Genomic DNA, 26,668 nt, shown 5'->3' with positions numbered 1-26,668 from the left:
ATAGTTTAGTCTCCTATTTAAAAAATAAATATTCTCGTTAAAACACATTTTCCAGTGATGTAGCTGCTGTTAGAAAACAAAAGGAAACATACTTTATTTGTGAATATACAGACAGTCAGATTCCTTGTTTCTCTCTTTCTCACCTCAGTAAATTCACCACCACTGGGATAAAGCATGAAAAGCTGCTAGAACACAAAATTCTCTTCCAATTACATACCTAAAAAGATATTTTATTTATTAATCCACAGTTAATTTTTACGGCTTTCATAAAAGCCCGGAACTATGGTCTTGTCTATTCCAGATGGAAAGTGTTTTATCAGACTAATTCAAGACAAGGCTTTACATTCAACCTGTAACACATGAGAACGTCACATGAAAATCATTAAACAGTTTAGGCCAGAGCACTGCTATACCTGGTTCATGCTGGAGTCACCTGACCAAGTTCTTTTGGCGTCTATTTTGCAGGTTTAGTATTTAAACCATATAAGAGCAAGTCAAAGGCAGGTATCATATAAACAGCCACTGAATATACAGAGGCAACATATTTAATTATAAAAACTCTGCATTTCTAAACTGAAAATCTTTTTGCCAAGATTGAGACTGCACTACTTACATGGGGCTTTGGTTACAGACTACGTGTGAACAATCCAGAGCCTCCTGACCTGTCCATGAATCCATGTCTCACGTATTTTGTCCTTGCCCACACAAGCTAGAAAATTAAGGTAAACATGAGTAACGATTAAGAAAACACAGTGCACTCTAGGAACCATTAGAGAAAATCATGGTTAAATTACCTATGTGCAATGTCCACAGAGAGGACCCAAACGGTTAGTGCTCAAGAATTTATACTGTTTACTTCATCCCAGATTTTCAAAGGCAGGTGAATTTGTTCTCCCAGCTTAAATAATAAAACAGTATACTTGCTATTGGCAATTAAATTATTCTTTGGTTCCGCCTTAATATAATTTCAGAGATTCATTACGGCTCTAAAAATGTTGAACACTGTATGCTCTGTGGGTAAAAGGACCAGAGCACAATTAACAATTCTAGGGATTTGTGTCTATCGCATGAATTGGTCAGGGTCGTATGTGAGCTCCTATAATATGCTTTTACAAAAGGTTGTAGTTTATCATACTTAACTGGCAAGGATTCCCTGTCTTTACCAGGTGTTAATTTATTCCATTTGAAGGAGGCAGTCATTACGGGAACGTGTCATAAGAAATATGGTATGCATCCTGTCTTACAGATTGTGGCCACTTGGTTGGGTTTGGCATCAAAAAATAGCATTTTCTACAATTAGAAAGATTTTAAAGTATTTTCTAAATACTCGTCATAAGCTACCTATTACACTTACCTCTTCTCAGGCAATATCAATCATATATTGGTATAATAATCACACACCTTTATGTAAAATGTTGCAATATTTTGAGGGATTAAAAAAGGAAAACTATCTTGACAGAAAAATACTGGCCTGTAAAAAACATGTATTACATAGATTATTTTATGTTTACCTACAGAAATATGAATAGCTAATAAGCACCTTCAACAAAAAGACTGAAACAGTCCTACATACTAATTTTTCAAGGAACACCTTTACCTAAACCTTTCAAAAGGTTTATTTGCAAGTCGATTTTCTACCCCATCAATGAGATGAAGCCAGTCAGGCCCCTTTTCCCAGAAACAGTCCAAATGCACCTGTGAACGTTGCCAGCACCATTGAAGAGGCTTAGTACCAGCATGACCTAACTGCAGAAAGACTGAACTTACTGAGAAGAAAAATAAAAACACGGCTTTAATAATATTGATTTTATCCAAAAGCTCAAAGTGCTTCATACAACATTAATTAACTCTCCCAGCAACTCTGTGAGATCAGTAAGTATTATTCTAATTTTGCAGACGGCAAAAGAGATCAAAAGTTAAGAGCAGTGTGTCCAGAGCCAAACAGCTGAAGAGCAAAGAGCAGGTCTCTCAATGGGCAAGGCCAGTCTGACCAGGCTCCCTCTTGCTTGTTGGGAATTAAGTAGATCACGCTTGATTACACGTGTATTTTCAAATACAAAATTGCAAATATCAGTAGTGTAAGGGCCAGGGGGTCTATGAACACCATTTGCTGTATTTAGAGCAGCTGATGACATGATTATACACAGAGGACAGCTGCTTTACTTCACTGGTTATTGATGTGATGGTGTAACACCTGGGTGGGGAGTGGGAGAAGGAAGCTTATTCAGATCACATTAAAAATAAAAATGCAAATATTTATGCAAAGACAGCTGTTACTACCTGCTACCTGGCAAACCACACATAAGCTTTAATGCAGTTTTAACACTATTGACAGTTCTGTAACTACCATCTTACTTAAATTAACTGGCCTTCATCTGGCCTATTCCCACATGTAAATGTAAAAGAAAAAACAAAACCAAAAAAACATACACACTCAACATGCACATTTAGCTTAAGTGTTAGTGATTTGTTTAGAAGTTTTAAACTACCTTAGAAACCTAGCTTTGTAGAATTTCACATGATAAACAATATAGAATCTTTTTGGCATGACTAGTATTCTGACATTTTCACAGAGGTTTGTTTTTTTATCACATGCATTAAAACACTTTACACAATCCCATTGATGAGTACATTTCTTGGGTTTCTCACTCTAGCTCTCAACTTAGGAACTAAATATTACTTGTAACATAAGAACAACAGCTAAAGGCTTTAATCCTGCAAAAACTTGTGTATGGGAGTAGTTTCACTGAAGTTATCTCAACTGACTGAATAGTCCAGCTGACTACTCCTGCAAGGAACATGAGTGAGGTGACGTACGGCTCAGCCAAAATCAAGGCCAATTCCAATAGGCATCGGCACTGCTTCCATTTGTGAACTGGAATCTACCCATATTTCCTGTTTGGGGACACTCAAAAAATGCAACCTTTTTGGAGACAGTTGAATTTTGCATGCTCTGTAGACAGCACTTACCGTTCCTCCTTGCAACTGTACACAAAGGACAAAAGGTAGTGCAAAACATTGGAAAAAATGAATGAAGAAAGCAGATGGACTTAGACTGTTTTAGGCTGACATATTACAGCCTGAAAGTATCCAAGCCTCTCTCCAAGGAAAAGGCTGGTGGCAAATCTTGGAAATAACTGAACACTGAGATATTGTTACTGTCAGCAGAACAGGCACACTAAGTGAATTTCACATTGTTGAATTTCTTACTAATGTTGTTACCTAAATAAGAAATATAGCAAATTGTCCAGCACAGCAGGCCCTTCACCCTACCCTCTGGGCAGTCAGTGAAAGCTCAGTGCTCAGATGAAGGGATTTCCTGAATACATATTTAAAACGTGCAAGTATGAGCCAAAACAAGCAACTTACATGATGTATTTATGTATCATTAAATCTATGCAAAAAAATATAGCATCATAGAATTGTTTAGGTTGGAAAAGACCTTAAGATCATCAAGTCCAACCGTTAACCTATCACTGCCAAGTCCGCCACTAAACCACGTCCCTAAGCACCACATCTACACATCTTTCAAATATCCCCAGGGATGGCGACTCAACCACTTCCCTGGGCAGCCTGTTCCAATGCTTGACAACCTTTTTGGTGAAGAAATTTTTCCTAATATCCAATCTAAACCTCCTCTGGCAGAACTTGAGGCTGTTTGCTCTTGCCCTATCACTTGTTACCTGGGAGAAGAGACCGACCCCCACCTCTGTACAACCTCCTTTCAGGTAGTTGTAGAGAGCAATAAGGTCTCCCCTCAGCCTCCTTTTCTCCAGGCTAAACAACCCCAGTTCCCTCAGCCGCTTCTCATAAGACTTCTGCTCTAGACCCTATATGCCACAGTCCACTCAATTTGCTTAAATATTGGCTTAAAATGTTACTTCCCACATAAGTATGCATATCATCCTAGAGATCTGTTACAGAAGCCGGGGTCCATGTTTGTGACTAATATATAAAAATACAGAGTCACTCTTAGAGAATCCAGACAAATCAGGTCTGTGCTCATGAACCGATTCAGACTCCAATTTTGCCCTCCTTCCTCAAACATTTTGAGGCTTTTTTTAGGGTGCCCATGTTGAAGTACACAGTGACCAGCCCACTCCAGTGCCATCCTGGCTGGCTCATCATGCCATTCCGGCTGATGGATCAAAAAAGAGCGTTAACGATTTTGATACAAACACCTAGATACTCATTAACATTGGCGGTTCTCATCTACAAGCTAAAGAACAGAAACTACATGGAAACTAGCAGAGTAATAGCGCATACAAATACCCAGAATAAAGAACCCCTAAGTCATCTCTCTCTACCATGCAAGAGCTGAGAACCAGTCTGTCTGGTTACAAACAGCATGTGCAAAAACTACCAGAGTATTTGTTTTCCTTTGTTCTTCATTTCAGGCACTATTCTCCTAATGCACAAAAAAGCTGTAAGCGGAGGAAGCAGGGCCCTAACAGGAAAGAAAGAGGAGTCCGGCGAGCACTATCCCAACAGCCAAATCCAGAGGAGAGGCTGCGGGGTCCACACGCAGGGAGGACGCGGACGTGGCTCTCCCCTACGCACCCAGCGCAGCGGCAGGCACCCCAGCCAACCTTTTCCTCCAGAGTGGAGTTTGGTCCCGTGGTGTCACTGTTCGTGACTGCAGGATTTATTTGACACTAAACTGCTGGGTTTTCTTGATACTAAAATTTCACAGGTCCATGGACTCTGCACCTCATCTGTGGCTCAAAATCAGTGCTAGGAAGTTATGTGATTTTGTATCAGCTGCAAAGGTCAGAGGAACAGAAACATCCTCACAAGATTTTTATTTTCAAAACTCTTGTTTCCTGCAGGGTCCAAACTGCTGCTGGCTGAGGAGCAACAGGGGACCTGGCTGACATTCACGGCAGCTTCTTTTCCCCAAATCCTCCTTAATTTGCACTTTCCAATTGTCTTAAACTCTAGTTCTTTTTGTTTTCTTTTAGACAATGCCAATCTAGGGGAGGTTAATCTCAAGATACTCCTAATTTTTTAAAAACATATTGCAACTTGCAATTATGGTTTACTTATATTTATCACGTATCAAATACTATCTATGTCGCATTTTTACAGTAAATACTACTCAAAGAAAGATTCCTGCAGGTAAATATTCTAACCAAAGATGCTCATCCTGGACATTGGACTTATACATTGCATCTGGGGCTACTGACAGCTGTGATTTGGCTGCAGATCTGAGTCCTGAAGACCTGACCCTCCAAATATGCCTGTGAATCCACTTACTCCCATCACCACTGTGTGAGCCCAAAAAAATGCCCAAGGATATGGCTGCTAGGCTGGGGCTTGTATTAATGAGGTTTAAGCTTTTTGCCTTTAGGACAGATTCTGCCTTTGTTTACAGTAATACAAATTTGGAGTAATTTCACTGAACCTAATTCACAAGCCTAACACAGCAGGATTTGGCCTTTGATTTTTAAAGGTGGCTAGGAAAACCTTCTGTTCTCTCTGTTGTGTCACTAATTACATGGAGAACAGCACAGAGCAGTTATTACAACTTTCACTTGGAAAAGCCAGACTTTACGTAACACAAGCAAGTAAGAAGAGATGAAAGGTGGGTCGTGGTACTGATGGGTGACAAAAGCCTCAGCATCAGACACCTAGCCAACATGTACTCAAACTGCAAGACAAAAAAAAAAGAAGGAAAGAATAGCTTCGTTTACCTGAGAAGCTATTGAAGACCTGCAGACAAGAACAAAAGAAACTTGAAAGAGGCATTTTCTTGGCTCTGTATGAATAAAAACTCGGGGACGGGGGACGGGGGACGGGACGGGGACGTAACCCCCGCTCTAAAGCGCGCAGGGGGCTGCGCGCCCGGGACGGGCAATGCCTGAATTGCCACGTCTTTGATTTTTGTACACATCGCGGCTTTTTCCCTCCTCATTGCGGCGGAGCTGCAGCCCGGCGCCTCCTCCCGCCGCGGCCGCCCCAGCGCAGCGCAGCGCACTGCAGCGCAGCCCCGTCCCGTCCCGTCCCGTGCCGTCCCCGCCGCCCCCGCGCGGCGGCGGTAAATAAAACGGCGCCCGCGGACAAAAGGCGGGGCCCGTCCCGCGCAGGCACCGCTGGGATTCGAACCCAGGATCTCCTGTTTACTAGACAGGCGCTTTAACCAACTAAGCCACGGCGCCGGGCGATAAACGCACCCTCCGCGCGGCCCCAATACATCGGCCCGGCGGCGGCCCGGCTCCCCGCCCGCGGCGCGGCCGCCTCTGTCGTGCCCCGGTACCTCTGCCGGCCCCGCCGCCGCAACCCGGGCCGGCCCCGCTGCCGGCGCGGCCCCGCGCCGCCCGGAACTGCCCTCGCAGGCCGGCGGGATCAGGCAGCTGGCTCGGTCCCGCTCGGCTCCGGCCGAGGTTCCGACAGGCAGCTGCAGCTCGGGGGCGAACAGCGCCGTGTGCTGCCGCCGTGAACAGCCGGGAAAGGACGGCTGCGGCCACCGCTCTGCGAGACTTGCTTCTCTGTGCGCGACTGCAAATTGCACGCACACGTCAGCATTTGCTTTGGCACAACGCATGTAAAGACTGAAGGAAAATACATAAATGTCAGCATTTCAAAAAAATATTTAGGCAAGATCGCTTACGGCTAGGCTCCAGTCCTGCCTTACCCCACGGTGTCTCGATTGCCCAAGGCTCACAGCAGAGGATTGGTATCTTCTGGGAAGATCAGGCCTCAATTATATGCTGCAATCATGTATAACGATACAAAAATTAAACTACAATATGCATATGCACACACTGCTTATGTGCTTTATGACCTGTGCACACACATAACACTCAAGTGCCTGACCAAACACGCACATGTTCGCACAAGCTAAATAATCAGAAAAAGTGATTTGGGTAGTTTTCTACAGAGCTAATGAGAATTCTTCACACAGAATTGCTGCTGCCACCAGTAAAACGCCCTCCCTCTGGGCCCCAGCCCTTTGGCCTGTTACCTGCACAGGGCCGCGACGAGGACGCGCCACACCAAGAAAAGGATGGTGCTACCAGGCAGGACTGAGCCATGAACGAACGCACGTGGAGCCTGGCCCACAACCCAAGGCTATCGGGAAAGGATCATCTTCATGAATAGACCTGATTACAGGCCTGGAGCGTAATCAGAATCTGCAAAGCATAGAGATTGCTTTGGCAATTTAACAGGCATCTAAGGTATATTTACAGCCAAATTATAGATGTTATTCTGCAAATAACTCCTACAGAAGGGCAGCCACGCTGACTTGGTCTAAAACAGCCTTACAACTTTCTCATCAGGTTAGAATGGGGACTGAGTGATTTAGTCAAACTACAGGAGTACAAGAGCCAGAAAAAATGCAGATGAATCTCCATCTTGTGAATTGTCTGTAATTATCACATTCTCCACAAAACCTACGCTGCATACAAATATGAGCCTACTGCTGCAGGTGAGATCAGTTCAGGGCTGACGACAAGCTGACTCACGTGGCACCCAAGCACTGAACAGGTGATGGTAATGGACAGAAAACAGCAATAAGTAATAAAACTTACTGATCTTATTAAAACCCGAATGTAAGAATTAATTTTTGGTTGGTTTTTTTTTTCCTCAATTTGGGAAACAGAAAGAGGATTCATTCAAAATAAAATTTCCAACCTATTCACATTACTAATTCAAAACGAACCAAGCCTCTATAGAGCAACTGCCTTTTTTCCTGTTTCAGCAGAAAAAATTGGAGCTTTGATTTTTCCAGCTGAGAAGGGTAAAGAAAAAAAACAAAGAACACTTTCAATTCTAATATAACGTTAATTATTCTAGGACTAATCTTTTCTAACATGCAGAAATTACTTCAGTATTACTAACTACATTAAAGTCAAATTAATTCTGCTATAAAACATGCATATTTTATGTGATCTGTTTAAAAAAAAAAAACCATGAGGAGCACAGACACAGCATTTTCTTTTAGCCCCTGTAACAAAACAATAATACTTAATTAAGGAGTGAAGAGGGGAAAAGAATGCTGGAAAATAATACAATTTATCACCTAATACTTACTCAAAGCCATAAATCTGTACAAAACATACTATTCCCTAGAAATATTTTTCATTTAACCTTGGATTCAAGTGTAATTGTTGCTACACAATTCACATAATTTAAACAAGGGAAAAAATCTACCTACTTAGATTTCTTTGTATTCCACAGCTTGACTGCATTCCAGGCTGTCACATGCCCAGTTCCAACTATTTTCCCCACTTTAAGTTCTTTTTAGAAAGAAATGTTGAAAAGCTTGAAAACACCATTTTTAGGAATAAGGCTTCCAAACATTTTATTAACTTTTATTAACTGACATTCTCACATATACTGAATAGATATAATCCCCTCAGGGTTGCTCCTAAGAAAGGGTAGAAAAAATACCATGCTCCTTGCTGGGGGGAGCCTTTATTACACAGAAATAATTTGTGCTGCATCATGTCAGACATGAACCACAACTTAGTCTCAATGCCTGAAAGCTCCTTTACAAAATTTTTGTAAGTGGTATGGCAACAAGTTAGAAAAAAGTTCACGGTCTTATTCAAAAAACTTTCTGATGTCCACTGACAGCAAAGATTCTTTGCTTGCCATAGTAAAGAAGAGTGATTGTCCTGGTTTTGGCTGGCATACAGTTAATTTTCTTCCTAGTAGCCGGTATAGTGCTGTATTTTGAATTTAGTAGGAGAATAATGTTGGTAACACACTGATGTTTTAGTTGTTGCTAAGTAGTGCTTCCACTAGTCAAGGACTTTTCAGCTTCCCCTGCTCTGCCAGGTGCACAAGAAGCTGGGAGGGGGCACAGCCAGGACAGCTGACCCCAACTGGCCAAAGGGCTATTCCATACCATATGACATCATGCTCAGTATATAAAGCTAGAGGAAGAAGAAGGAAGGAGGGGACGTTCAGAGTGATGGCGTTTGTCTTCCCAAGTAACCGTTACGTGTGATGGAGCCCTGCTTTCCTGGAGATGGTTGAACACCTGCCTGCCCATGGGAAGGAGTGAATGAATTCCTTGTTTTACTTTGCTTGCGTTCACGGCTTTTGCTTTACCTATTAAACTGTCTTTACCTCAAAATCTCAGTTTTACACTTCCAATTCTCTCCCCCATCCCACTGGGGGGGAGTGAGTGAGCAGCTGCGTGGTGCTTAGTTGCCATCTGGAGTTAAACCATGACAGCGGTTCATCTAAAGAACGGAAGGAAACCTCACAATAATTTACATATCCACATATTTTCTTCAGTAAAGTGAACTTGGAACTAGTGTATTCATTTAAAATTGTTTAAAATTTCCCAAAGGACAAGTAAGTAATTTTATTCTCTGGTACCATGCAGTATAAATAACATTTCTATTCCTGGGGATTTTATTCTTTACCTGATACGTCACAGCTGTTTAATGGATTAGTACAATGTATTTTATTATTCTTCATACAGAATACTATGGTAGAGCAAGGTTAGAGGAAAGTCTTAGCTTTATATGTGTATTACATAAAGATGTACAGACACTCCATTTATACTTAAATGTGTTAACATCCCAAGACTGCTAGATTAATTTAAAGATCAGGAGAAACAGAAGGTGGCAATGGCAAAGTTTTTCTCACTGGAGAAGACAGACGACAGAATACACACTTGGATACCACTTCAGAGTCACTACACTCCAGGTATAAGAACGGTTTTTCACATTCTTCACACTGGTGTAAATATAACAAAAATGGCATTTCAGTTAATCATCTGTGACAGATGTGCATTATTTCACTCATGAAGGTACAGCTCTATATACACACACATATCTAGGCCTGATTTTTGAGATGCACTGAGTGCATATAGCTGTCGTAAACTTGACACAGATAGCGCTGCTCAAAATTCATTACTGCGATGAATAGTTTGGAGGTTTTTTCCTGAATAAAACTATTTTTTGTGAACTCTGATTTTATTTTTTTCAACTAATACAGTATCATACTTTACTTTTTGGGTGGCTTGATGGGTATCCAGTTTTTAGCTGTTCTGTCTTGGTGATAATCACTAAGTGGTTTGGGGCTTTTTTTGTTTATTGTTTTTTTTACCTGGCCATTATCTGACTACAGGAGAAATGCAGAAAGAAAAATAAAAAATTAAGGAAAATCGATACATAACAATAATTTTAGACAAAATATTAACCCACTGTAGTCAGTACAAAGAAGTTTTTCTGCTGACTACACACATACTCATGCAGTTTAATCCACTTTATCAGAGTCAACATAACATTGGTTCCCAATTCACCACTTGTGAAACTATTTACAAAAAATTTGAGACATTTTTCTAATTGTTTGGTATGCTTTCAGTATTGCTAAAATGCACCAAAATATCCTTTCCTGTATTAATTTTAACCATATTCTCAAATTTCTGTTAATTGATACTTTTAGGAATGTACACATTTTCACTGCTGGCACATTTATAAAACTTATTTAAAAGCTTAAAAAGCTGCACACTGCTTTTGAATACCTGCTATTCAACAAGAAAGTCTGATAAAAATATTATAGAAATAATAAAAAAGTTAGTTCTTTTTCATGCAGTTTCACTTAATGGTTATTGACAAGGAGAAAAATATACACAAGATCTTGCAAATCCACTAACAAAACCAACTGAGGGACTGTAATAAAAAGCATGTTTCAATAGCATTAGACTTGTTAATGTTCTTCTTTCTTAACATCTATTTATAATTTATGTTTTAGAAGTCAGAATACCTAGTCTCAGCTTTAAAAAGACACTCCTCAGAATTCGTATAAGCTGATTTATGTCCAGGAGCACATCAGTATTACCTGCCTTGGTTTAGTAATACTCCTGTATAAATGGCCAATTACTCTGCAGAAGCATCAGGTGTAGAAAACCAAAATATGCTTATTTTTTAAAGGTACACATATGTAGCTCTGTTTTCTAAAAACAAAAATGCACCTGTATATGAAAACTGGTGTCCTTATCAAAATAAATTTTAAAAAGACCTGTCATTACTACATCCCACTCCCAAAAAAGGATTTGACAATCTTTGCAAATGGAGAACAAACACAATCAATCTGTGTTTTCAGCCTAGAAATCTGACAGCTTTCCTTTAACATTCAAATTTTCTTTATGAATGAAGCATGAAGTGTGGTTAAAAAACAAAGTGATAGAACCTGAGCAATTTTTGAGCCTCTTGCTTTTCTGTTGTCTGTCACTGAAGGAACATGATCCATTTTTTCAATATTCCACAATCTCAAAGTAGAATCCTGAGAAAAAGATGCAATTATTTTTATGTATTTGCATATTACCAAAAGAGTGATTTACACCAATTCCATAAGGATGAAATTTCATCTCATCAGATGAACCCTCTCAATATGAGAGCTAAACTCTCTCACATTAAAATATCATGTCTCTGGAAACAATCTTTAGCAATCTTAAAACTGCCTGCACATTTTAAAATAACCAAAAATAAACATACAAAACAACATAAAATTCTTTTAAAGATTTTCTGTAATTACTTGAGGTAAATACTGATTACAACTTAGCACTTTTATGAACAACTTCACCATTGTTAAATTTCATTTTAAAAAAAGCTGAAAACAAGGGATGAAATCTTCACATCCATTTCTAAGTTAGCTCCTGAAACCACATCAGGAATTAGTGATTACCTTTGAGGCTGAAAGAATCCATTTCTTGTTTTTGCTAATCGCAACATCTGTCACCCAGTCCCAATGACCCTACAATAAAGCAAAATTTAACTATAACACAAGGAAGAAGACTTTATTATTACTATTTTAAAAGCCCCTATTTGTACCATAAATCCATTTTGAAATGCAGTGAGAAAATTCTTATCTAGAGTGCCTCATGTCCAGTCAAGAAAAAATGTTGTTATGAAGTTCATACTTCCCTACATATACCTGAAATCAGTGGCTGTTACAATCTCTGGTAACCAGGCCACCAGTTGCAGCACTCAGAAAAATGACAGCTACACAGTCACCATGGGTTTAAGCTCCATTTAAGCACAGGTCTTTTCTATTTTTTAAACAGTTTAATAAAGAAGAATTGTAAAGAGAGAGTTGACTTCTAATACTCATTACCTAAAAAAATCTTGAGGCTCTTATCATGTGATAATGGAGGGAAGAGCTGTGGGAACAGACAGCAGCTTCCCCTGTTTAAGGGAAGGAAACCAATTCTGAAAGCAGGCCAAGTCAAACAGCTCTATCAGATATCCTCATTCTGACAACAGCAGCACAGCTGATTTGAGGTTAACAGCATTGAGTTGGCATAAGAATAGAAACAGGTTAAAATCTAAAATGAATTATTTATTCCAGCTAGGGAGGTTATTCAAACATGAATGGTATTAACAGATAAAATTCCTCGAGTTTAGGAAGGCACGCTGTCATTTTGATAGACAAATGCCACACCTGAGAAATACAATAAAAAGATGAACATATATTTTTCCAGCACAGAGAAGTAGTCAAACATGTATACATAAAACGTGGTTTGTATAGCAGAATCTTTAAAACATGTTTTCAAATTTAGTTATGAGCCCAGAATATAATTATACCAAGGCACGGATACTAAACTGGAATTCTCCATAGTTACAAAGATATTAGCATTTAAACAGATGCCTTCTCTTTTATGGGAAACCGAGTTAGTTACAATGATTGCTGTGAACTGGGAAATTTGCAGTAGCTATATTATGTAAAGCACCAATGCTGGTGGATAATGTGTACTGTTACTGCTCAAAAGGTTTAAACAGTTCCAGTTCTGTAGGGTACATAAGCTTATATTTAAGGGAACAGGTGTGAGGCACAGGCTTATGAGCTCTCCTATATGAAGGTGCTATCTTGAATGTGACAGCAGTTGAAAGCTATTTTTAAGCCCAAGGTTTTGAAAGAAAGTGGTCTTTTCTGAGATCTTCCAGGTGGGTTTGTTCATGAGTTTTAACTAAACCTTGAATAGCATATGCAGTAAGTAAAAAAAAAAAAAAAAATCCATTAAAATCATATTTTCATAAGATAAGAAAGAGCCAAGGTTGCAGATGTGAACTCTGACATTGCTTGACTTCTGTGAAATTAACATTTGCAAAACGCATGCATGTAACTATGAGTACTATTAATCCTTTTCTTTGACCCACACATCTGATCACTAGTTCAAGTCTTGTGGATTGTTTGCACTAAAATAAGAAACGAATGAAAGGTACTGTAATACAGTATGGTATGTTTGCAAAAAATAAAGTCATGATGGCACAAAAAAAAACCCTAATGAGAGTTGGACTTTTTTTTTTTATTGTATGCAGGTATTACTTACCGTCTCAAATTCTGGGTAGTATTACCATGGATATGGAAGAAAAGAGGAGGCCTAGCTCTAAGCAGGGATAGCCAAATACTGAACAGCTACCTCATTTACAGAATTGTCCAACTTAAGAAGTACTGTAACATGGTGGACCACATCCCTGTCACTATAAGCAGTAATGTAAACTATGTAACCTCGGGACTGAGCTAAGCTTGACAGCCTCAACACTGATACATACTTTTTTTTTTTTCCAGTGCTTCCCTTTTAATGTACTGTTTTCTGTGGACATAAGCAAGCATGTAAACATACAGATACACAAGAGTGTTGCATTTCAAAACGAATATATGCACTACCCAGGCTCTTGTTACTTGCTGGAAAAAACTCTCTCCTAAAACATAGGTACAACTCCATTCAATATAATCCTTAAATGAGCTTGTTCATAAAAAGAGAAATGTAATAGCTTATTAACAACTGACTTGACAAAGGTAGTATCTTTGTAGCTAATTGTGTAAGAATATACTGTTCTAGGAAATTATATCACACAAATGCAGGATATATTCCTGCCTGTATCTAAAAAGCATGGACAAGGGTATTTGTCAGATAATGAAATATTCAATGCTTTTAAACCAGCAATACATTTTACACCTTCTCATCAAACTAGTGACCAAGAGCTCCATACCTTTAAGCTTAGCTTTTTATAGCCTGCCTCTGTATCCCATATAGCTATAGTTTTGTCATATCCACCAGACACAAGAAGTGATGCTGAAATACAAAATCAGAATACTATATTTTATCTTTGCTTTGTCATACAGACTAATAAAATGGGTTTCTTCTAGCAGTGAGTCAGACTTTATAAAAACATTTAATAATGAGCTATTAGTCATGCCTTAACAAAATAGTAGAAGTTCCTTTCAGCTACTTCTTGTAAATGTTCTTAATTTTGTAAATATTAATACATAAATTTAGCAAACACACAACTGAGTGGAAAAAACCATACATGAAAATTTTGTTGACTTAGAAAATTAAGGAGATACCTTGTTTAAAAATTAAAATATAGAGAATACTTTCAGAATTGTTAGGTCAACTGTGAATAAAAACAAAAAAGTAGAGTTTAGTGTGGAAAGCATGCTTTCAGATTCCAATATTCATAGGCCTATCTGCATTTGCATGTCTTCAAGCCACAAGTACATTTTTCCCCACAGAGTTGCTATTTATTTGAGTTGCCTAACTCAGAAGGCACTGTATGGGTATGACTGCAGATTAACCCGCTGTCAGCAGTTCAGGAGTCATTTTTACTGGAGTATTTGAATGTGAAGTTGCAAAAGAAAACAGCCAATTAGATCACAATGTACAGAAATTCATATTAGTCCATCCCAGTGAAGAGAAGAGAAGCTGTTTCAGCGCAGTAGCAGTTTGCAGTAACACTAATTTCATGTTGTGGAGGGACTAAGAGTTGTCTTATGATCTAGTGAAAGTAATGGAACGAGGGCAGTAAGAAATAGCTCCCCACTACCTCCGCTCAGATCTAAGTAAACTGGGAAGTCTGTTTCTTCCTCCTATTCTTCTCCTATTCATCCAAGTATCAGGGAGACATCAAGTTCCAGGTGCCAAATTGTCTTGCTATAATTCATAAATATCATTTGCTTTCAACACGGTACTTTATGTGCTCCATCAGCGTTGCTGAGAACATCCATGAAGTTTTTCAGAAGTACATTACTAGCATATGTTGTTTGGTTGTGAAGTAATATTACTTTCAGGGGTACTAACAAAGACATACACATTTTCCTAATTATTACAGATCGGTGCAGTATTTACTGAACAAATTTTTTTCAGCTAACTAATGTTAGGAGAATATCCGCAAGTGCTAAGTTAATCTTCTAACATAGTATTGTGCTTTTACTCCATTATGATCTTTTTACTGGACCTCTTGATGGGTATATCAATTAAGCAAGTGTTCCAGTTGCCCGGTTAAGACAGAACACGGACCATCAACTTCAATTTACTTATTTACATGGACATCATTTTCTCATAATTAAACATGTTATCTTGGAAATGATGAATTAATTACCTACATGATTAGAGTGGTCACTTGTGGTTCATCTGAGATGTCCTATACATAGGTATTGAGATACATCATACACTAGCATTAAGATAACTCACCATCTTGGCTAAAAAGGCAGGAACTCACAGAACCTTCATGTCCTTGGTTCAAGGAAATGGGTTCACGACACTGAAATTCTCCTGTCTTTATGTCCCATATTTTTAAGCTTTTGTCCCAGGATGCTGTGCACAAGTAACGACCATCAGAGGTAAAGCAGCAATCTGAGATAGCATTGCTGTGTCCCCTGAAACACAGATGAAAAACACAGGAAGAGTGAGCTTTTGTAAACGTTACAAATCTCTCAAAGAGCCTCTTGCACATTGAGCACCCTGTCTCCATCCAGTAAAGCACCATAAACATATTCTGAATTTTAACCATATGAATAGTTCTGTAAAGTCTCTGGAGCTGCTTACAGCCTCACAGCCAGCACGGGCTTAAATCCCTTATTGGATTAGGTAATTTTGCACTATGCAACCCTAGCTGTTAAGTGGCAAGTGACCAGCTGTTTTTTTCGTTGAACACAGCTTAACAATAAATTGTTTAGCAGCTACAACACAACTGCATTTTACTGAAAGTAAATTACAAAAAAAAGCCACCCATTTTTAATTAAATAAATAGCATGCATTTATTTCTACACGTAAATTTCAACTCAAATATTTGGAAGAAAAAAATTAAACAATTCTAGATTAAAGTCTAATTTTGGAAGCAGTGATACTCATCAGAAAAGAAATCTGGACATTCCAGAACTGGGTGAGGACTCTAATGCTTCCTGAATCTACAGTGGGGAAAGGATTATGAGCGTCTCTTACAGGAAACAATACTGTAGTCACTGCAATTTAAAAGAAACATTACAATGTTGCAGATTGAATTTCCCATCCAAAGTAATTCCTAATCCTTCAAAGACAATTTTATTACAGTGTTTAAAGGCAGACTCTCTGATTATTGTTTTAAGAATTCAAAGCTAAATTGGTCGAGATTATTTAAAGCCATTGATATTTTTAACGGTTGATTTGACATCTCTATTGTTGCATACTTCCTTCTTAAAGTGATAACAATATCCTAAGATGACATAATGTTTTTACTGTATTACTGACTTCAGCGAGAGATAGGAGAGTTTAGCACGTGAAGGCTCAGGAGACTATACTGAGCAAGGCTTCTGGCACTGGGCATGACCTTCTCCAAAAGCATATAAGGAAAAATGATCTGGAAAAACTATCTCTGTACTCAGAGAGTGGCCCTAATTGGTTCACTGTGAAAATGAAAGTACATATTGAGCTGGCATCCACAGCATCTGTCCTGAATCCAGTCCTATTTTCATACTCCCATTAACAATGTAGGTAATGAGATAAAAGAGTACAGATATGAAATGAAGCCAAAGATGGTATGCAGTTATACAAGGGAGAAGATTAAAATTCAAAATTATCTTCACAAATTGAAGAAATCATCAAGAAAATAAAAGGGTTATAACAGTCTCTATAGGAAACAATGCTGTCATCACTGCAGTTTGTAGGAGCATTACAGTGTTTAATCAATTATCTAATACGCATGCTGCCTGATCAGGTCAATTTTGTCAAGCCTGACATTCTGTAGTAACATACAAATAATCAACTGCACAGATGAAGGGTGGGAATGATGGACTACACCACAGTTTTGCAAAAAAAAGGGTGCAACAAATATTTGTTTCTCATCCCAGGACGTATGAGCAGAGGCACATCCACAGAGAAGCATGTAGTAATAATTAATTTCTATTTTTTTCCAGTTAGGGGGAATACTGTTTACATTATGGAGCCATATAATTCAATAAAAATGTGGGCCAACTGGAAAGATCTCAGAGATCAACAACTAGAATGATCAGTAAAATAGGAAAAAATAATTAAATATTAAATGAATAAGGATGGTTTAATCTACTGAAAAGATGACTCGGCAGATATAATAGAAGTTCTTGGATATATATAAAAATGCAGAAGAAAACAAGGGAATAATCTGATCTCCATGCCTGAAGAGGATCTAAACAGAAACATGTGAGCTTAAGTTGCAGCCAAAATAGTCCACCTTAGGAAAATCTTTCTAATGATTAACACAGTGAAGCAATGGAACAGGTTGTTTGGAAGTCTGCGAGGTCTTCATTGGTCTTCACTCATTAGGAGCAGAGTAGATCATCCTGTGGTTGCTCTGAGGCCCATGAATTTTATGAAGAGCTAAGGTGATCTGGTTGCTGTGCAAAACCTAATTATCACAAAATATTCTGTAAGAACTCATGATTAATTATCAGTTCCCAACATCTAGATATATTTTCTCCTTTTCCTCTGTATTATTTTTGCTTCACTCCATAATGTTGTTAAAGACTTCACTATTCCAAGTAATATTTTATCTCATTTGTCAATGATTATATATTTTTCCTAATTAGTAGAAATCAGAACAAGTTTACACTGCAATACCATATTGCATATGCTGTCTTCTGCCTCTATATATACCCAAGAACCTAGAAGCTCTAAAAATATAGCACTAGAAATGCTTACAGTCATCCAAATACAATTTTTCAATTATTTACAGCAGGAAGCTTGAGTGGACCATTTTATCCACGCTTTCTATATATGTCATTTGCTTGCATATTACTTTATTTAGTTCAACAATTATTGTTCATTTTCTCTAGTACAAATCTTAGCATAAATCTCACTGATAATTGTGAAAGACGCAAATAATGCCATGCATAATTAACTACAGTATTGTTCCTTACTCATTAATTGTAATTGAGGTGGATCGTGTTATCATATCCCATAGCTTTATGGTCTTATCGTATGATACTGAAGTCACTCTTCGGTTATCAGGGTCAAAACAACATCTTGTGATTGTACTTTTGTGATGACCTATACAAAAAACATCAAGTGAGGCTATTAGTTATTTTGAATAATTACATCTGGATCTCAGAACACAGGACTGAAAGGCAGAACGTCTATGTGGCATAGCGTCTATGCAACAGTCTATTTCCAAAACACTGTAATTTCAAAATGGCTATTTCACTGGCTAGGACATCTCCTCACCTACCTCTCAATGAAAAGAGAGGCCTCATAGTTACAGCAGGTAATATGAGTACAAACCTGTACCCAGGCACTTAACATAAGACAGTTAATGTAAATTCACATGCTGCCCTGTAGTAACTTATTTCTCTGCTCCATTCCTGAAAATAAGTCCGGAAGTTGGCCCCATAATGCCAATGACAGTTAATTACCCAAACTCTTAGGGAGTACTTAAGCAGGTAATTATACTTTAAGAATGCAAATATCTCCATTAAAATAATGTAAACAAAATATGTCCTGATAGTGTCACCTAATAGAGACAGTTCTAATGAAGCTATTACGATCCATTTGTTGTACTTTTTATTTTTAAACCCAAATTATTTTACCATCAGGCTCTGATTCACAGGAGCACGTTAACCATATGCTAATTTAATGTTTGTAAGACTGCTCATATATTTAGAAGCTGATTCTGCAGGAATGGCAAACTCCCAGACCTGCAGTCCTGAGCGGAAGCCTCATGGGACTGAGGTCTCATTAGTAAAATTACCTTCAGAGGGAAATTATGCTTCAAAAAAGAATCACTGCTGGTCTAATTTTGGCCCATTATCTCCTTTTTATAAGCCTATTCTGAAAAATATTGGGTTTAATGTCTTACAGATAAGTTTCCTTTGCCTTTCTCAAGTAAGAATAGTTGAACTGAACTGAATTAATTAATTTTCTCAATTTCCGGTAAGAAACAAAAAAAATTCAAGAGCTGCACAAACAAGATGTAAAAGTAGTAAGTCTTACCTTGGATATGTGCCACTACTGTTGCACTTACTGCATCAAAAACATATATGGTATTTTCTTTGTCTGAACCAGATACCACATATCTACCATCACAAGAAATATTACATGAAGTTACAATGCCTTCATGTTCTGCTGTCCACTAAAGAGAAAATGAGAGGTTGTAGAAACATGCTGAGGGTTAGAGGGAGTTTTACAGCAGACTTTCTATAATCTGTAAGCAGGTTCAGAAAGAAGGCTTTTGATATTTGTTTTGGTGAAAGCTGATAGATGTCTTTATATCCAATTTTTCTATTTTTGCATCAGCAATAAACTTAAAATTAGACAAGGCCACCCTGTTCAAATCCTAAAATGTTAATTTAATCAATCTTAAATGTATCTTCTGAGACAGGTTATTATTATCATACCCATTTGTATCTGAAATAACTGAGACATGTTCATCACGAGACTTATCCAAGATCAAGCAATTATCAGTATCAAAACTAGCACTAAAATCAAGCCTGCCTACCCTAACTATATTGTATTGTGCTAACAAAGAATGTTTTGTTTTCTCATTTATCAATAACAAAGCAATAAATCTGAATTTTACAGTTGTACCTTCTGCAAGATGCATTCAAAAGGATACATACAAGCATTTTTCCTGTTTCCATATCCCAGGCCTTGACAGTGTTATCATATGATGATGTTACCAGCCTAAAAATGATGTTAGTGAAAACAGCAATCAATGTTTTCACTTAAAATAAGGTATTTAAGAAATAAATGACAACATTTAATTCTGACTATGATTTTACATCCTCACATCCAATAATTTAAAACAGATATTTAAAGGCTACGGCAAAAATTATTGCATAGCTTAGTTGAAAAAAGGATTATTTATATTTCAGCTAGAAACTAATAATAAAAATGCCATGTATATAATTTTCAGTGCAAGTAGTCAGCTCAATTTCATTTCATCCATTACAAGATATTTAATTATTTCTAACATTAGAATAATTTTAAAGCCATTACAATGTCTTTAATGAATGTGAAGTGTTCTGTCAGTACACTTTTTTGGATTTTCAGCGGCTATGTTGCTGGGTAACCCTCTACCACAAACACTGCTCTGCACAAACACAAAGCCACATTAGACAACAAAGCTATTCAATAAAGTTTACTAAAACTGGCAGATTTCCATGAAACGGGAGCTCAAAAATTGTTCCTTCACACAGTTTTGTTAAAATATTCCCAAATATCTAAAGTAATATTTATATGAAATGTCACTGGACACGACAAATGTTTTTAGTACCATTGTGGCTTTTTATTTTGATAAAGTTCATAATCTTTCACTTTTATACATTTTGCCCAAGAAACTCAATGCATTAAGATTCTAACAACTAAAAATACAATTACATTATTAAAATCTTTTTATTTTCTCCATATGTGTATACTTCCCGCAACCAACACAATCTCTGCTCCTAAACAGAAACACGTAATGCAAAAGACCACGTTAAGTTTATGAACTGGTAGCATTTTTGATTGGAAAGGGGTTTCCAGGGCCGTACATAATGGTATTTTACTTGCTTTTTATCAGTTTTCAAAAATATACACAATTGCAGCAGGCAGCGTGGCATGTGTACTATTCAGTGATCAAAAAACTAATCAGTCAACTCTACAATCTGATAAAAATTGATTTAAACTTTGACTTAATGATAAAATATGCCAGAAATAGTACCCCTGGAGGCACTGCATGACCTACTTAACTGAATGTTAATATATGCTGCAGTTATTTTAATTATTACATCCACAGATTGACACTGGATTAAGATGCCTTTCTTCTTTAATTGACAAGACAGGCTTAATGGAAAGGCTATAGAATATTAATAAACAATACAGACAGAAGAGAACTTTTATGAAGGTATAAATCTCACTGACAGATGAATCCCTGAACCTTGGCTAATTCAATGTTGTTCTTTTATACAAGTGATATATATTTATATACCCCTTTCAGAACATATGGCAAAGATAGACTTCCAGCCCCGTTTGACTCAAAACCAGTATCAGACAAGTCTTTTGCTCTAAAAGAGGCCATAATCTATCAGACTATTCCAATGTGCATTTAAGACAATAAAAAGATTCCTGTTAATTCAGCAGACATCATATGCAAAACAGAAAATATTTGCTCCTGTACAAATTGTAGGTGAGAACAAGGTGAGATTTATGGTAGTTCATGTGGATGAAAGAGTCTGGCAGTAAGCAGTCTGCTAGCAGAGTATGGACAGCCTAAATGAAAGTGCACGGATGGAGAGAAGTAGGAAGAGCGTATGGAAGAAGGGAGATGTAAGACAAAATTAGAACAGAATGACATTTTGTGAGGCACAAGAGTAAGCAAAAAAAAGTTTGACTTTGATGTAGTACAAGTTAGGAAACCATAGGAAGGATTGAAAAAGTAACTTATTTGTTCTAAAATTTGTACTAAGTGTTTCCATGTGCACTGAAATTGAACCTTGAAATGACAAAAAAATCACCTTTTTTTTTAATAAATTAACATAGAAAATTGTCACCTTCTGTCATCAGGAGTCAAGTTGCACTCAGAAATTGGGGCAGTGTGTTCTTCAAAAACTTGAATAGGAAATCCTTTCTCAACATCCTTGAATAAATCCAAATGAGTTTGATTAGGAAGTGCTTTGCTAAATTGTAAAAAAATACAAAGCATCACAAAATAAGGGGAAAAAACCTTGTGAAATCAGTAAAGTTAGTCTTACTTTAGTTGCTCTTGCAATCTCAGAGTTCTTCATCTATCACACCCAGACTTCTATTTATCTCCTTCCCATCACAATAGTTTTCACCAGAAATTTCTTGAAAAGAGTTCTCCTTAGACTCTCATGTCCACATCCATACCTAAATCCTGGCAAGTCTTTCATAAACTAATAGATGGCTTTCCATTTTCATTCACGTAGTTAAAACTCACACTCTCAAGGCTTGCCATCCCTGTATCAATTATTGCAACATCATTTTCTTCACAAATAGTCTCCCCTGCTTGTATCCATGTGCAATGCTCTTCCACAGATTTCCCTTTACTGTCGGTATTACGTCATTCCCTCTGTGTTCTTCCATTGACTCTTCTTTCTCAGTCACAAATACAAGCCTCGTCTTCAAATACAGTCTTTTATCCCCAAACATCATCTCCCTTCTGCCCTACCTTTGATGCCAGCCTTTGTCACTCAGTTGTTACATTTTCAAAACCTATGAGTTCCCCTTTGCTGTCCTTCATGTTTTGAAGAAGTCACCTATAAATAACTGGAAATCTCTCTCGTAATACAAAACCACTCTTAAATTTAAAACCACTCTGTTTTGTGATTCCTACAACAACAATCAACAGATTGCTGAAGTGCTGAGATGATGACCCATACTGCACTACTGGTTCATTTATATTTCTCCATCATCTTCTATCCACTTAGTCTGTTATACAGAGTTTTAAGTGATTTCAGGAACGGACTACCTTTTTGTCATATGTGTATAATGTTCAAAGCATAGTGCAGTCCTAACCCGTGAGTAAAGCCTTGAGGTTCTTCAGTAATACAAATAAAAATATGAATCGAGTTTTACCAGTGGATCATGATGCCTGACTGTAAACATCAAAACCAAAAAACCAGGAGGACTGCTGACATGCAAAGTAACTCACAGATCAAAGTATCACAGGATCAGTCATCATACCTTCATCTAGGTGAATAATCTTCTATTTCCATGATTAACCCAATTATTTCAATTAGATTTTTGTTTGTGTAAGTACCAAGAGGTTTCAGGATCAGTCTGGAAGTGGGCAACATAAACTCCCTTCATTGCGTATGTGTTCTTTCATTTGTCTTCAATATGAGAATAAAACCTCGCACCCCTGACTACTCCTCCACTTTTTAACATTAGCTGTCAAGTCTCAGATCTAAAGCTGCTTCCATACAGGGACTTTCACTTGAAGGAGCTATCCTGCTAACTTGGCAGCTCTCGATAACAGACAAAACTGGAGTGGAAGTACATTTACTCTTCACTTATTTTCTGAATGTGTGTCAATGCACTACAGGCCTAACAACTGACACTAGAATCATTAGGAATGTCTTTAAGACCAAAGAAAAAAAATAAAAATAGATTAAAGTTACCATACGTTCTTGTTCTGTTTTTCTGAATCAAAAAAGCCTTGCAGTCACAACTGGCCTTCTAGACTTATCTAGTCTTTGTCTGCTGTGCACCCTATTAATCTTTGTTTTCCAAAAGATGTGTGGACTGTCAGTGAGATACTGTCTGTTCTCAAGAGGAACTTCAACTGCTTTCTCAGTACACTTAATCATTTGGTATCTACTTTCTCAAAGCAAAAAAAAGAGAACTCCAAAGTGAAATTGTCAGGGCTGGCCTAGCCCCCCCATGACCAAGTCCTCCATACTCTCCTGAATTCTAATTGCTTCAGCTGTTCCTACAGAGGAGGAAATTAGGCTTGTCCAGACAAAATTAAGCTTATCAGAGTAACATAATCTTAACATAATCTTGCCTATACATTGCTATCAGAAAGTTCCCAATACTCAGGCAAACACTTTTGGATAGATTCTGAAAAAGATGTATTGCTCAACAAGTGTTGAATAAATCTTTCTTAGATAAAAATTATAAAGATAACATTTCTTAGACATATTAATCTTTCCACACTTCAGGCAAGTGGCGTATTATAGCCTTTCCAGCAAAAAAAAAAAATTCATGGATCTACTGTGCTTAAAAAAATTAATGGATTATCTTCTTATTTTGGGGTCTCGATTTCAGTTTACTTACATGTAAGACAGCTGAATAACATTTCACTGAAGACAGAAAAATACAAGTTCCAGTTCTGATTTCAGACAAAGCAGGAAAGTTTGGAACTGTCAATCTGACAGTTTAATAATATTGTAAGTGTCATGACTAACACACTGACATACACTTATTTTTATCTATAATATTTGCTTAAGATCTCCACATGTTTATTTACTTTGGAGCTGATCATTAAAAGATGGGACTTTTTTCATTCTAAACTTCCTGATTTCTTGGATCTAGCCATCCACAGCTCTTGGATAACATAATGCTAACCTGAAAACCGCCTGGACTTTTTACACTCTTGGGGTTCTTGGTTTTTTTCAGTACATTTGGAAAAAGGTTTGGATTATGGTAGAAACTGCATTGGTAAAAAGTCAATACTTTAGATCCTTTATAAAATTACTTCATTTGTATTTGTATCATATTAAGGCATTACCATAACTCATTACCAATTCTTGAATTAAGTCATGACTGTTTAATATATGCCAGACCTCAATGTCTGCAATCTACTTAGGACAGCTACATTGTCATTTGTTTGCATAAAATTCAAGGCTCACATAATTGTATGTCTCCAAGCTATCTTTTAGACTAAATTTAGATTTGATCACCCAGAATCTGTACACTTCCCCAGTTCAGATCTCACCATTACCCTGCCCAGGGTAGCTGGAATTTTAGGGAAACCCCAGCTAACTACACAAAACTTGGAGGAGCAAGAAATAAAGGGTGCAAATCAAGATTTAAATAAAAGGAAAAAGCAAGCGACAAGTATGAAAACACCACGGCCATGCTGCTAACAACTGCGTGATCCCTAACTTCTACGTCTCCTCCACAAACAGCCATATACATAAACAAGTCAGAAAAAGAAACTTTCAGGAGAAAAAGAGTAAGCTTTGTGTATCAACTTACAGTTTTAAAATATTAATAAACTAGAGCTCTGATTCACTGTATGCTACATATGCTTACAAGGGTCACCCTTTAACATCAAAGAATACGTTCAAAGTATGAAATAGGAGTTTCACTATTTATCTGTGACTGCAAAAACATTCACAGCTGCTATTTTTAAACTTTAGTAAAATATCTTCAGAAGGCTCCTTGATGATTCAGTCAATCTTCATGCCTGTATAACATCCCTGGTTTGATTTCAGCTTTAAGATTTTTTTTTTTAATTTGTTGTTGTTGCGTTCATAACATACCCAGAGCTTCGCTGTTCTATCATAAGAGCATGAAAGTATTTTTGTGTCTTCAAAGCAAAAATGGCAGGAGCTCACAGTATCACTGTGTCCTCTCAGAATTTTAAATTGGATCTGTAATGAAACACAGCAAAGTTTAGGAATATTTTTCCTTGAAATTATTTTTGACAGCTTAGACCACGAGGGGGAGTATGAAAGCAAGAACCAGAGGAGAATAAAGACTTTAAGTTCCACTTGTCTGAGTTCACATCCTCTCCTTGGTACTAGCTTGGAGTGGGTTTACCAAATCAGGTTGAGAGAGAAAGGTTGATGGATGTGGATTTTATTTTTATTTTGCTGGAGGAGAAGGAGGTTTGGTTTCCCAATTCTTTTTCCTCTCATGAAAAGTAATACTTATCTTTAAATCTCATTAAGTCTCTCTCAAGTCTTTCAAACACTAGTTTCCTTGATTCTGGCCCATCAAAGGGCAGCACATCAAGCTCTTAGGCCACACGTTTTAGCCAAGGCCGTTACAACTTTTGTCAAAGATATTTTGAAAAGGCTTTTCTTCGGTCATTAAGGATTTTGTGCATGACGGTCCAGCATGCGTTTGCGTGAACAGAACTAACAAAAAAACAGCCGCCGTGAGTGTTAACCACCGTAAAGTGACAGAAAGCTTTTCAACCCTCAGCTTCCAGCAGCCCCTGAGCACCCACCCCCGGGCACCGAGCCCGTCCTGCCCCAGCCCTCCCCGCCCGCCAAGGCCGGGCCCTCCCTCCCCGAGCTACCTGTGCCGTCGGCTCACGGTCGCCCCAGCGACCCTCCGCCGGGGAAGGCTTCGGCTCCGGCGGCGGCCCCAGGGCCGGGGGGTCCCCACGGCTGCTCCCCGCCGCCATCGGGCCCCGCACGCTACCTCAGGCGGCGGCGGCGGCCGCCCCGCAGCGGGAAAGCGGTGCTGAGGGACGCAGCTCACCGGCCGCCGCGGAAGGGGCGCGGGCACGGTTCGATCCTACCGCGGCTGCGTTACTGCTCCCGCCGGAACACCTTCGAGGCTTTGGCCGGGCACAAACTCCGAGCAGCTGCTGTGCAATGCAGCTGTGGGGTTTATTTTTTCCTGTAACAGAGGCAGCCTCAAGACCCAATTTCTTATTTTTCCTTCCCTCACTCAAGTTTTCTTGCTGACTTTACATTTAAAACCGCCCAATCTGTGTGTCAACACAAGACTATTGTATCCCTTTGCTCTCACCAAGAGCTGTCACAAAGCTGTGGATACCAAAAAATACATTAAATCAGGCCCCAGAGAACTGCCATCTACAACTGTGAAAGCCCAAGGCTTTTTTCATAGTTTTAAGCACGAATATTCTTGGTTTCCCTGGGCACCTTGAAAGAGAAGTTCTCTGGGTCTCTTAACAGCCTGATCATTCAAAGAGCAGTTCAGTATTATTTCATAGTGTATATTAAAATAATTCTACAAGACGGACAACTGCTTTTTAAATGTAGTGCATGAAAC

At 38.2% G+C, this 26,668-nt stretch overlaps 1 protein-coding gene and 1 non-coding gene across 2 annotated transcripts; both read right to left on the bottom strand.

The window, feature by feature from the left end:
- Positions 1-6,084: 6,084 nt before the first annotated feature.
- TRNAT-AGU (transfer RNA threonine (anticodon AGU)) lies at positions 6,085-6,158 on the bottom strand. Its single transcript has one exon. It is a non-coding gene; the product is annotated as a tRNA-Thr (tRNA).
- A 3,400-nt stretch (positions 6,159-9,558) lies between these two features.
- On the bottom strand, positions 9,559-26,250 carry WDR88 (WD repeat domain 88). The gene is made up of 11 exons (XM_075510757.1): positions 25,947-26,250; positions 25,183-25,293; positions 21,724-21,809; positions 19,813-19,876; positions 19,187-19,325; positions 18,118-18,247; positions 15,440-15,624; positions 13,959-14,041; positions 11,650-11,718; positions 11,155-11,247; positions 9,559-9,696 (listed from the first exon to the last, which is right to left on the bottom strand). Exons 1-11 carry the CDS (start codon positions 26,052-26,054, stop codon positions 9,559-9,561), a joined length of 1,206 nt encoding a protein of 401 aa, XP_075366872.1. The 5' UTR covers positions 26,055-26,250.
- Between the last annotated feature and the right edge of the window lie 418 nt (positions 26,251-26,668).

Source organism: Mycteria americana, chromosome 8 (assembly GCF_035582795.1).
Source record: "Mycteria americana isolate JAX WOST 10 ecotype Jacksonville Zoo and Gardens chromosome 8, USCA_MyAme_1.0, whole genome shotgun sequence".
Lineage (NCBI taxonomy): Eukaryota > Metazoa > Chordata > Aves > Ciconiiformes > Ciconiidae > Mycteria > Mycteria americana.
This window is presented reverse-complemented; position numbering and strand designations above follow the sequence as displayed.

Bases quoted from the DNA above. Each gene is read 5' to 3' on its own strand.
- WDR88 (XM_075510757.1), bottom strand. From the start codon at position 26,054: ATGGCGGCGGGGAGCAGCCGTGGGGACCCCCCGGCCCTGGGGCCGCCG. The intron at 25,294-25,946 runs GTAGCTCGGGGA...GTTTCATTACAG, and splicing joins ACCGTGAGCCGACGGCACAG to ATCCAATTTAAAATTCTGAG. The intron at 11,719-13,958 runs GTATGGAGCTCT...GCTTTATTGTAG, and splicing joins ATAAAAAGCTAAGCTTAAAG to GGTCATTGGGACTGGGTGAC.